The 13126-nt window shown below is 41.7% G+C and overlaps 2 protein-coding genes across 3 annotated transcripts; both read left to right on the top strand.

Annotated features, from left to right (window-relative positions):
• The first annotated feature begins 5030 nt into the window (after window positions 1-5030).
• Window positions 5031-8083, top strand: LOC308558930 (uncharacterized protein). The gene is made up of 2 exons (XM_081140973.1): window positions 5031-5115; window positions 7970-8083. Exons 1-2 carry the CDS (start codon window positions 5077-5079, stop codon window positions 8063-8065), a joined length of 135 nt encoding a protein of 44 aa, XP_080997099.1. The 5' UTR covers window positions 5031-5076; the 3' UTR covers window positions 8066-8083.
• A 326-nt stretch (window positions 8084-8409) lies between these two features.
• Window positions 8410-12775, top strand: PTP4A1 (protein tyrosine phosphatase 4A1; the record flags this gene model as incomplete). 2 transcript variants are annotated; one of them, XM_081140971.1, is made up of 5 exons in its annotated part: window positions 8410-8514; window positions 9663-9755; window positions 9931-10061; window positions 11020-11094; window positions 11387-12775. In XM_081140971.1, 5 exons carry the CDS (start codon window positions 8410-8412, stop codon window positions 11502-11504), a joined length of 522 nt encoding a protein of 173 aa, XP_080997097.1. In that variant the 3' UTR covers window positions 11505-12775. The 2 variants fall into 2 exon arrangements, with proteins under 2 accessions (XP_080997097.1, XP_080997098.1); XM_081140972.1 differs by having other exon boundaries at window positions 11391-12775.
• Between the last annotated feature and the right edge of the window lie 351 nt (window positions 12776-13126).

Here is a 13126-nt window from a genome sequence, read left to right on the forward strand (position 1 = left end):
GTGGGGCCAGGAGGGCCCTGGGTCAAAGCCCTAGTGAACACCATTATTAAAGGGATTGACTGAGAGACTGAAAGGAGTCTGCAAAGAAAACAGGAGAACTGGGAATGGGATGCCCCAAAAGGATTCTAGGTGAAAAAGTAACCTGATCATATCCAAACAAATACTTGTTGAGTATCTACAATGTGTGTCAATATGTCTGAGGATTCAAGGAACACATGTGACAACTCTTTTTGAATAGAAGAAATTTTGAAATGCTTCTGTACTAATTTTCTCTTATTCATCATCTTCCAATGATGAAATGAATTCTAGAAATACTATGCTTAAAAATAGCAATGTTTGTTGAACAGGCCCAGTTTTTAAAAATAATTATGTTAAAGTAAAGGAAAAGCATGACTACTGGAGCTTTTTTGTTAAATAAATGTTATGTTTGCCAATAACCATTCAAGAACATATCTCCCTAGGTAAGGCTTACCCCAGTATTGCCGCTTAGGTCAGTGTCTGTCTGGATTATCTGTAGCCTAAATGCCAACACTGTAAACTAAACCTGTCAAGTGACAGCTTCACCATAGCATGCATAGCCAACCTTTAAAATTTATTTATACTCCATTCCCTTTCTCTGGCCAGGTTAAATTCTCCTTTCCTAAGCTATTTTTGCCTCACTTCAGACTGGCATAATTCAACATGTTCTAAACAATTACAAAGAGATTATGGCCCGTCTGATTTCAAGGCCCAAATGATTTTTTTTAAGCTTTTATTTATTTATTTTTTAATATCTCTTTATTGATTTCAGAGAGAGGAAAGGAGAGGGAGAGAGAGAGATAGAAACATCAATGATGAGAGAGTCACTGATTGAGCCCGCAACCCGAATGCCCAACTGATTTTTATTCAGAACAGCAAAAGAAATTTTTTCCAAGTTGACTGAAAATAAGTTTTTCTCCAGCTAGATTCCTCCAGGTATCAGTATGTGAATCAGTTATAATGGCATGCTATGAAAATGTTAGGAATTATAATAGGTTCATAATAAAGCCTTTATTCAGTTGTTCCAAGGAAACAGTTCTTTCCAGCATGGGAATGGAAATACTATTTTGACTGATCTATCACATCTTAATATGTTTGCTGAACCTCCACAGAAGTAAATATTAAGTGGCAGGATTTCTAATGTGAAAACACTTTTTCATCTAATTTGAAGACTTTCCTAAGCAGTTTCCAGGTTCACATTTAAGTTGATTTAAATTAGACATAAAATGGACATAATAGAGATTGACTAAAAAGAATTCTTTTCAAAAATTGCCCTAATTAGTTTTTTGGAAAAAAACTATTGATTGAGTTTGATGATTTAATAAAATGTTTATTTTAGGATTCATTTATCTAAAGATATTTACATCTTCAGCACCCACCTGGGTGGATGACTGACAGTTTTTACATCTGACACGTACAAAACACAATAGCCCAAGTACAGCTACTGGCCTATGGACTTTGTCCTTCAAAGGTTTGGCAAGCTTAATAGCTCTTTGGGGATTTCTGTGTCTAAACTGCCCACAGAAATGATGATGCAGCCCTGCTGTTTGGTTTTTATTATTCATCAAACTTATTTAAAAGATTTAATGTCCTCATCACAAAAAGGACACTGTAACTATGTATAGGGACAGATGTTAGCTTGACTTAGTGTGGTGATTTATATATCAATTTATTCAAATATCAAATCATGATGTTGGACACCTGAAACTGTTACATGTCAATTATACCTCAATTTAAAAAATAATTACACAAATATATATTGGATATGAAAAAAAAAGACTTGATAAAACTAAATCAATGTCTTAAGGGAAGAAAGCTAAGTCACTTTTTAACATAGATCATGCTTTGAAAAAATTCACACACTGGAAATTGTTTGTTCACATTTTAAAAACATTTTTTCACAATCACACAAGAAGATTAATTTTGGATGTAATATAAAATAGGCTGCCGTTGCCCTAGCCCATTTGGCTCAGTGTTTAGAGCACCAGCCCATGGATGGAAGGATCCCGGGTTTGATCCGGTCAAGGGCACTTACCTCATTCAGTTACAGCCTCTATCTCCAGCCCTTTCGGGGTGCCTGTGGGAGGCAACCAATCTATGTGTCTTTCACATAGATGTTTCTCTCTTTTTTCTCTCTCCCCGTTCTACTCTCTCCAAAAAACAATAGAAAAAAATATCCTTGGGTGAGAATTAAAAGAGAAAAAAAATAGGCTGCTCTATATCATCAAAAGGATAATAAAATTTTATAATGCTGATAGGAGCCATGGCTGTATTTCTGAATTTTTAGGATACTTCTTAAATATGGGAATATACTTAAGATCACCCTCTGCACCCGTATCCAGAAACCCACTGGGGTTTCTGTGGGTTTACAGTGTTTGGCTGAGAAGTAACTTGCAGCTGGGCATCTTGTTTAGTGAGAGAAGTCTTCCATTTCAGGGCTTCTGGAGCATTGGCTTTCAGAGACGTTTTCTTGCTTTTGGATGTCTGGACCACTGTTTGCAAGCCTGCTGGCTCAGGCCGGAGATCCTCTGTTAGTTAATACGGGTGCTGATGCTCCAAGTGTAAATCTCTCGAGTTTTGAGTCTGCAGACCAAATGAGTCTCCTGTCCAACGTTGGGATGGACTACTGTTCTCTAAGAATTAGCAGCTTGAAACTATTGGTCTGAGTAGAGCAGACACCCTTAGCACAAGTGAACCACAGTGGCACAGGTCACGTGTAAACACGGCATCTGCCAGAGTGGCAGGCCCATGACTAAGAGAATCTAGTGAGCTGGTCAGCAAGGCCATATTTATTCCTTGTTAAAAGTGTTTCCTTTCTCTCAATAGCAAAAGCTTTCTCTAGTTTTTCACCCTTGGACTATGACTTTTTCACAGAGGCTAAGACCCTCCGAGGCTGAGCAGTCCACTTGCGAATTTGAGCCCAGCTTTCAGGGCTTGATGAGCGTAATTGTCTGGATACTTCATGTCAGCACTGCTTGCGGTAATTATAGGATCTGTGGATCACAAGGCTCACAACCTGTATCACAAGTTCTACAAGGAAACTGTCTGATACTGATTTGCCTCTGCTTACCATTTGCTGAATGTATGCCTTGTCTCACCAAATTCATTTTTTGAAAAGTCATTACATGAAAAACTTTAATATTCCAATTGTCATCACTGTGCTGACCAACTTTTGTAGCAAAGGGAGCTGACTGAATATGTTTTCTAACTATATTGCTGTAAATGTTGGTAAGCCTTTTCTTAATTCTGCTCATGATGCATCTCCAATATTTTCTCCCCATGTGACCTTATTTTCACTTTGCCAAAAGTCTTTTGCCATATGGAAGTTTTAAATTTTGTATAATGAAATCTTTCATTTTGCTCCCTGACCTATTGAGGAAGGCCCCTCCCACCCTAAGATTTCTTTATAATTGTCATTGTGAAGGGTCATGTATTTCCCAAGCTCTTCGGCTTTCTTTGATTTAGGTGGATTCATTGGCCGGCAAGTTACTTTCAAGTGAAGATGAGTAGACGCGTTCCTGTAACAACCTGACCCCATTCCTTTTTTTTTGAAAGCACTCGCCTCGTTTATAATGTTTATAAAAAAAAGTTGAACAACTATGCAACCACACTCTCTAAATATAAGTTCTAATAAATCCTAAGGCGCCACGGGGCAGCGACTGAGGACACAATTTGATCCTTAAAACCCTCTCCAATCTACTGGCCCGTGAAAACAGCAAACAAAAGGCCTCTGTCCGTGGAAACACCGAGTTCTGCGAAGCAGGTGAAAGTCCTGCGGACTCCTTCCGGAAAGCGGAGCAGAAAGGGTTTCCAGACGATCGGGGGAGGCGCCCCTGCGCAGCACAGACCCGCCCTGATGAGGCCCCGCTGCTCAGCGCCCCAAATTACCAGGACGGGGGCAGCGGGGCCCAGCACGAACAAAGAGAACGGCTTTCGCTCTGACGCAAGAGAATTCCATCGGGCCTGGCAAAACGTCACGCTCTTCGTCTTCCAACGCTTCCCGGGAGCGGCCTTCCGCGAGGGGCCGGCGCGTCCGGCGAGCCCAAGGACAAAGGACGCCTGTGGTTTCCCAACGCCGCGGCCGGGCCAGCGGCGGCCGCCAGCGTCCGTAGTCCTGGAGACGGGACCAAAGACAAACATAAAATAAAAATACCGTAGGGAGCCTGGGGCTTGATCCGCATCACGGGAGAGTCTCCCGGTCCGAGGCGGGATGAGGTAGCGAGGATAAGTTCCTCCCCGCTGGAAAGCGCCCCCGGCGACGAGTTACTCTAGCGGGAGCCCAGGCCCGTGGCGGCGAACGTGTTGAGTCATCGGGGAGGGCGGTCATGCGACTGAGCGATGACTTGCTGACGGAGGTCCTGGGGCGCCCAGGTGCCAAGGTAAACGGCTGGAAAAGGTGACTGCGTTTATGACTTAGGCTAGAAGCGAGCAGCACGGGGACTGAGACACGGTTCCAGCCCCAAAGGGACGGCATGTTAAGTTCGAGGCAAACTTCAAGCCTCCCGTGTAAAGCGTGCACCCCCTCCGTGGTTTTCAAGCTAAGAACCTGGGTTTGCGGCGCGATCCCCCCCCCAATCGATAGATCGGGGCCTTTTCCCGCTTCCACCCCTTCCCACGCCCAGAGCTCGGCCGCCCCGGAGTCCTTCCTCAGCCCCTTCCCTCCCCGGCTCCGGAGCGCCCAGCCATTCATCAACCGGTTCTCACCGGCGGCAGCCGCCGGCTGGTGACGTCCGCCGGGGGCGGACTTCCGCCCCCGCTGCTAGGCGCCCGGCCCGGGGGCCCCCGGCCGTGATTGGTGGTCCGGGCTGCTCACGTCGCGCCGGCTATAAAAGAGAGGGTTTGTGACGCAAGGGCGCCTCGGCGCGGGTATTGGCTCTGTCGACTGCGGACCGGCTCGGCTACGCGCTCTCCTCGGAGCGGTTCACTGCATGGTAGAGTCTGGTACCCCCGCTGCCGTCTGCAAAGCCGCCGCCGCCTCGCCGCGACCACTGCCGCCCCCTGCCCTGCAGCCGCCTTCACCGCCGCCTCCTGTGTCGCCGCCGCCTCGGGACCGGCTGTATGATTAGGCCACAATCTTCAATGAGTAAACATATTCCTGTGAGTATCCGTCGCACCGCCACCCCTCCAGCCGGGGTTCCACGACCGCCTCCCCCCCATCCCCGCGGTCGTCTTTGTTCAGAGCCCGGCGTCCCTTCTCCGCCACCCCGGCCCGCAGTTTCGATGGGTCCCAGGCTGGCGGGAGGGAGCCGAGCGACGGCCCTGGGGCCGGCCGGTGGCGGCTGGCTGCGGGGAAGCGGACGCCGGAACTGTGGGGTGGCGGTTGGCGGCGGAAGGCACCGGCGGCCTCGTCCCCTCCGAGCCCGGGGCGGCGCGGGCGGTGGGGCCCGGCCTGCGCAGCGGCGCGGGCGGCTCAGGCCGCCGCAGTGGGCCAGGCAGGGCGCCACAAAAGCGGCTTTGTGACCGCCGCCTCCGCCGTCGGCCCTCCAGCCCGGCGCGCCTGGTCCGGGCCCTGCGGGCTCCGCAGCATCCCGAGGCCCCTTTGTTTGGCGGAAAGAGAGCGGGCCCGCCCGGGGAGCTGGAGACGTGGCCCGGGGTGGGGCGAGGGCTGCGCGTGTCACTGCGGAGCCGGATACGGGCTGGGCGCGGCGGCGGCGGGGTCGCCACCAGACCCGGCCAGGCGTGGGGTAGGCGGGGCTGCTAACGGTCTCGGCCGGGAGCTCTTGGGGGGCCGGCGCGGGACAGGAACCCGGTGCAGCCACCTTTGTGCTCCTCGGCCGGGACCGGCGCCTCACACAAAATGGCCTCGGCGTCCGCGCCTGACTGAAGGCGCGGTGAGAACCCGTGATTGCGGCTCAGAGAGAAGGGGCGCCGCGGGCGGGCCCCGTTGCGCCGCCGGCGCTGAGCGGCGGCCATCCGGGGGCTGCCCTGGAGCTGCAGCCCTGGGGGGGCTGGAGCGGAACTGCTAGGTGAGGACGCGGATCCCCCGCCCCGCCCTGCTCCCCCAGTCTCCACCTGGTAATTCGAGCTGTTCCGGATTTAACGCCCCACTTCGGGCTTTGGGTGAAGGGAACAAGTTGAGTCTTGTCCTTTCCCTGGGACAAGTCAGTCGAGAAATGGCCTTGGAAACTTCCAGGGCTACTGCTGTTGCACCGAAGAGGAGTCCTCGGCCGGCCTCCAGCACGCGCTTTCTCTGCTTGGAGTGGCCCCGCATGGCGACTTTTAACCAGGGGCTATTCCTGAAATCCTCCGTGTAATGTGTTTTTGCTTCTGTTGGCTTGTGGCAGCAGTAGCCAGCCAGAGCCAGAATTCTAAGGTTTGTCTTCTGTCTGTGGAAGCCTCTTTCATTCCAAGACTACATATTAAGTTGTTTTTTGCACTGTGTTGGAACCGTGGGCCTGCTTGGGGTCCAGATTCTGAGGCAATGCTTCCTGCTGCTACTCTTTTTATGAGTTTTTTACTTGATGGCAGTAAATTAGTTGAAAATGAGAAAGCTAGATCATTCCCAAGAGTAGGCAGCATGTCATACGTGCTTTTGTCGTACATGTTTTATTGTAGATGCATTACCTAAAAATAAGTAGATGTGGGACAGATTCTCCAACGGAGATTTAACTGCGTTGTCTCTGCAATCTGACAAACTGACTGAAGCTTCTGCACAGAAATTGCTCTTTCCCCTCGTTTTATATGCAACTCATAAATGGGGAAATCCCTGGTATTTTGGAGCTGCCTATCACAGATTGTCGTGTATCAACGAAAGTGGGGAGGGGTGGAGGTGTCTTGGAAAGAAAGGAAAGATGATAGGTATGTGGTCACTTCTGCTTTGGTAGAAGCCCCCCAGCCACTGGTGGCCTCGCTCAGTAAAAATACCCAGTTCACTACGTGAATTATTTCTATATTGCTTTCTCCTCTTGCTGATAAAACTGCTTACATAAGGACTCGCTCAACTGAAACCGAAATTTTAGTTAAGTTTTAGGTAGTAGTTGGAAATTATGGTGTGAAATACAGTCTTACTTATAAATTGGTTTACAATTGCAAAAAAGATAGTACCTAGAAATCAGAATACTGAGAACAGTCATTGCCCTTAACATCTTTACAAGTGACTTATTTAATTTTGGGTTATGTAGTCAGAAAGGTGCAAGAATACACTTTTTTAAGAAGTGCAAAGTAATATCCACCACCCACCACTTCCTCCCTCTACCCTTTTAAATTAGGTTTGGTTTTAGGCTAGTCGAGTGAAATTTTGGTTTTAAAATACAAGAATATTATTGAAATTATGAATATCTTTTATAGTTATTAATGAGAATTGTTTTTTTATTTTATTTTATAAAAACACATTCTTATAATATTTCACAGAACAAGTTTGTTAACTTCCAGAGACTTAAATGAGGAAAGTCTGTTAAATAAAATAATTTAATGATTTGTTAATGGATCAAATGAGTTAGTGTATATGTAATCATTTTGAAAACCAGGTGAGGGGGGGTTGTTTTTTCAAGAATATATTGGTTAAGTCTTTAGTGAAGTAAGTAAATGGGAAGACTAACAGCTTCAAAGATTTCATGAAGTTTATAATTGTAAAATATTTTATCAGTTGGAAAAACCAATATAGAAAGTTGTACATATATTTTGTAACAATGTAAAACAACCAACTCTTAAAAGAAATAACAGAAGAAAATGTATAAGGAATATTGACCAGGTAACAGGTATTCTTTAAGGGGTCTTTATAGTATATCAGTAATTTCAATTTAAAGTAATCTATTTGTGAATGCTTGTTTTATGCTTCTGATTAAATCTAATTATCCCAGTATTTTTGTGGTTCAAGTAAAAGTTGAAAAGGTAGCTTGGACCCAAATTTGGAAAGGTAGTTGTATACTTAAATACTTTAATAGGATAACATGTTCTTTTTGAATTGGAAAACAACTTTCTTTCTCCCCCTCTCTCTTTTTCTTTTAAACAGCAGTTCTGTGGTGTTCTTGGTCACACATTTATGGAGTTTCTGAAGGGCAGTGGAGATTATTGCCAGGCACAGCACGACCTCTATGCAGACAAGTGAACTGTAGAAATTCATTACTACTCCACCAAGAAGCCCCCATATGAGTTGTTAACCTGGACACAGAAGTGTTGAATTGGAATCTGCAGAGCATTTTACAAGCGTTCTGACCTGGATGGGGTAAACCTCAGTGCACTTCCTTTCTATTGCCTCAGTATTACTGGATTGAAGAATTGCTGCTTCTTGTTAGGAGGTTCATTTCATTTCCCATTATTCCCAACTTCACTCAGAGCACTGGGAATTTCAAGTGGAGTATATTGAAGTAGACTCAGTTTCTTTGCATCATTTCTGTATTCAATTTTTAAATTCTTTCATAACCCTATTGAGTGTTTTTTAACTAAATTATCATGGCTCGAATGAACCGCCCAGCTCCTGTGGAAGTCACATACAAGCACATGAGATTTCTTATCACACACAACCCAACCAATGCGACCTTAAACAAATTTATAGAGGTAAGGTTTGATACTTTTTAATTTTCCTTAAACTGATTGCAATTTAATAGTGTAGCTTTTTGTATAACAAAAATATTTTGGAAAATTCTGAGATGTATGCCTACAGAGCCAATTCCCAGAAATGAAATATCGGTGTCTTCTTTAGGTTAAAGGTAAATTATACATTTCAAGAAGTACATGTACTTGAGTTAGTTTAGATTTATAAGTTAACATCTGGTTCTTCATGCCTCAACGTTTGCTTACTTTAAATTTATATGTGAACACTGTAATAGTGTGGCTCTTATATGAAATTTATAGGAAGAGGGCTACCACTTACATGGATTGCTCCTATATTGGCTTATCCTAATGGCTAATACCATAAACCACAGTTAATTTATGTCTTGGACCACATTTGATGTGTAGAATCCAATTGTCTATTTCTTCCTGGTGGTTGCTAGATAGCCAAAACAGTCTCACTACCTGCCTCTTAATAAGGAAGAAATGTAATGCTGAATGGTTTATTTGAATGGCATATGTATTTTATAAATATGTGCAGATGCTCAGAAACAACTAGGCCTTCCAGATCATAAAAATACTTTTGATGACAGTCTATATGTTTTTTAAAAGAAAAGTCAAGATTTTAGTAATAATGCATTATGAATCTTGAAGTCTGTAGTTTTAAATGATGTGGGATTTTAGAGTCTTTGAATATACATTACTGTACAGCAAATGAGCAAATGTTTGAGAAGTTAATGTAATTGAGTAAAGTCAGATTACTTATAATCATGAGTGATTCCTTTGGTTCTGTTTATCTTTATCTCTGAATTGCTTCTAATTCTCTTATTAGTGCTTCATCTCCCAACTAGTCAGTGTGTCACTAGGACTAAACACAACCACTATATGAAGGGCCTGGGAATTTTTAACTTCTAATTTATAAGAACGCATAATGTTTAACATTCCCTTTTCCTTTTGTGCTCTTCTAGTATTGTCATTTAAAACAACTTCACTTACCTGTTAAACATACATGAGTTATGCCATTGATTTCATGATTTATTTATTTTTTGTTAATCGTCAGTACCTATTGGAGAGATAATAAAAATGATAAATGGTGGCAATAGTGACATGGTATAAAGACTTTATTGAGTATTTTTTATGTATGTTTTATCCAGGAACTTAAGAAGTATGGAGTTACCACAATAGTAAGAGTATGTGAAGCAACTTATGACACTACTCCTGTAGAGAAAGAAGGCATCCGTGTTCTTGTAAGTATTTATAAAGATCCAGCATTTATTTCTATTTCATTGACACGGGTATCATAAAACGTATGTTTAAATATGTTAAAATGCATTTGAAAACATTTTAGTATTAGAAATTTAGAATTATTAGTGAGGTCTTTATATTAAAAATCTATAATGTTTAAATATTCTTTTGACTTAGGATTGGCCTTTTGATGATGGTGCACCACCATCCAACCAGATTGTTGATGACTGGTTAAGTCTTGTAAAAATTAAGTTTCGTGAAGAACCTGGTTGTTGTATTGCTGTTCATTGTGTTGCAGGCCTTGGGAGGTAAGAGAATTTCTTAAATCCAGCTAATGGTCTTGATTTTAGTAAGACTTGATACAGACTCCAGTAAAACTTCAGTTATCACTTTGTGAATCAATTTGCTTTATTAGGTTACTTACTGAAGTAAATTAAAAAGTAGGTGATTATAACAGTAACATTTCCAGTACTGTTGGAACTAACAAATGCTGTAACTACAATTTACATTTGGCTCTGTGGGCAAAATTACTTGTACAATGAATTGTGTGTGCTAGGTTATATCCATGGTATTGAAGTCATTGTCCAAGCCTGTTGAGGAAAAGGATTGTGAATTGTTCCAAGGTAGTTTGCATATAGTGTACTTTTGATGGGGTCCTTGATCCTAGAGATCCTGATTCAGTAAAAACTCATTACCCAATAGTACCAAATATGCATGCCCAGATGTATAAATCACAATCACCACCCTCTCTGCCTCCACTACCCAAAAGTTCTGGTCTCCTGATGAAGAGTAAAATGAAAATGGCTGTGGTGGGAGGGCAGGTAGCATGCAACTATGCCACAGTCTTACTGATAATAAATTAAAGAAAGCACATTTCCAGAAGATCTTTAGGAAAGGAGTTCATGATATTTAAGAGTTGTGGTTTTTTTGAAGTGGAAAATATGCTTGGAATTCAGGAAAAATTTGTCTGCAATTACCAGGATGTAGATGTATGCTCTTCCTTAAATATTTTCAAGATTCCCTTCTGGTAATACAAGTTTTAACTTATATAATAGTTAAGGGCATAGTTTATTTTTGGTTCTAGATAAAATCTGGGTTTGATAGGAGAATACTGGTACTTCATTAATTTTTTTTTAACAAAGTCAACATTTACTACATGTATTGCTTACATAGGAAGTGTAGTAAATAATAGTACTTTTGTATTTGGGAGTGTTTGGAATGTTGAATTTTATAACAATGATTTTTCAAAATTCTTACCTTAACCAGAGCTCCAGTGCTTGTTGCCCTAGCATTAATCGAAGGTGGAATGAAATATGAAGATGCAGTACAGTTCATAAGACAGTAAGTAGTTAATTTTTTTCATTATTTGTGTTTTTATTACTACAAGAGCAAATTTTTTTTCGAACTGCCAATCTGACCATTTTTAAGATTGTGTTAAAACCAGGAAATAAAGACCTTTCCTCTTTTTTGCATTCCACCTACACATGTAGGGCTGTCCATATTCTACATTAAGTCACAGTGTAATCAAAAGATAAAGTGCCACAAGAGCAGTCATAATTGCCTGTAGCACAGTGAATGTTGTCACGGAGGACTTTTGCTTTAATAACGTCCATCTTTTGTTTTTTCCTTGAAGAAAGCGGCGTGGAGCTTTTAACAGCAAGCAACTTCTGTATTTGGAGAAGTATCGTCCTAAAATGCGGCTGCGCTTCAAAGACTCCAATGGTCATAGAAACAACTGTTGTATTCAATAAAACGGGTGCCTGATGCCATTGCCTTGGAAGTGGAACTTTGAGATAGGACCTAATTTGTCATACATTAGCCAGCATGTTGGCTTGGTGAATAAGTCTAATGAAGTTTCCATAGGAGTATTGAAAAGCTTTACCAGGCCACAAGCTTGACAGAATTGCAGCCTCTATGTTTCGGTTATGATCAACCTATTTTGACACTTAGCAAAAGATTCTTACTGTTCAGCATTTAAAATGTGCTTATCATTTGTACCAATTGACTTTTCCTGAAATCATGCAGTATTGAGTTATGTCTTTAAATCTATTCCCATGCCAGAATCTTATCAATACATAAAAGATTTAGAAATATTAGGTGCCAAAATACCCAGCACAATACTTGTATACTTTTAGTACCATACAGAACTAAAATCCCAGGAACTATGAACACTCTGAACCTTATGTGGTTTATCCCCTCAGTCATTTCAAACATAGAAAGTAGGACCTATATGGTTATTTGCCTGCTCACTTTATGTTTACATCTCCCACATTCATTAAGTATACATCAGGTTCACTCAACTTTTTGATTTTTATACCAAGTCTTAGTTATTATTTAATGTCTTTCTATAAATCTCATTTTGTGCTGTTATGGAAAGCCTCCATTTTGAAAATCTACATTGTACAGAAGCACATGTCTTTAATGTCTCCAGACAAAAAGCCTTATAGTTAATTTTAATGTTTGCACTTGGGGTGCAACTTATACAGAGGGCCTGAGAAAAGAATGGGAGGGGGCTATTAAGTATTTTTAGTAAAATGTTGCCTTTGTCTTGTGTGGAACATGTAGAAATATGCTCTTTAGTAATTATTTTTTTAAAGGTAGACATGCTTTGTTGTAGCTGAAACAATTCTTAATCATAAAAACTCTGAAATTCTTGTATTTTTTTCATACATTCTGAGGTTGTTTACCAACTCATTTTTGTTTGAAGTGTGATTTTTTTTTTCTTTTCCACCCTCTCTTGCAAGAAAAGAAGTGGGTTTCTGCTAATGAATTGAGCAGACATCTAATATTTTATATGCCTTTTGAGCTGCGTAACTTAATATTTGGATACTTGATAATTTGTTTTATTATGTAATTGATAAAATGGTGATGTGTATTGATGTTAGTTCAACCATATATTTATACTGTCTGGGAATGTGTGGTTATAGTTCTGTGGGAGAAATAATTTGTCAGTGTTCACCAGCTTGTAAAAATCTAGTGCGAGAGCTTAAACATCTAAATAAATGAGATGCATTTATCATCACTGACATTGTTGTGCTTAAAGTTAACTTTAGAAAATGTTAAGACTGAATTGCGTTTCACTTAGTACCATTTGAAGTAAATGATTAAATGATGTTGGCATTTTAGTAAGCTCCTTATAGACACACAATTTGTTAGGATCATGAAAACTTTATTATTAAAAGTGCTTTCCATTATAAACTTTGCTTTTTAAAGATTCAGATAATTTTGAGCCACTGTGTACTATTCTGTACTGAGGAGAAACATAAATAGTAGGGGAAGTCCTTGATTTGGAGCTCAATTACCAAATAGTAACTGGTTTGGGTCAACTTCCAAGCCTCAGTTTTCTCATTTACAAATTAATAATCACATAACT

Source organism: Miniopterus schreibersii (genome assembly GCF_964146895.1).
Source record: "Miniopterus schreibersii genome assembly, chromosome: 6".
Taxonomy (NCBI): Eukaryota; Metazoa; Chordata; class Mammalia; order Chiroptera; family Miniopteridae; genus Miniopterus; species Miniopterus schreibersii.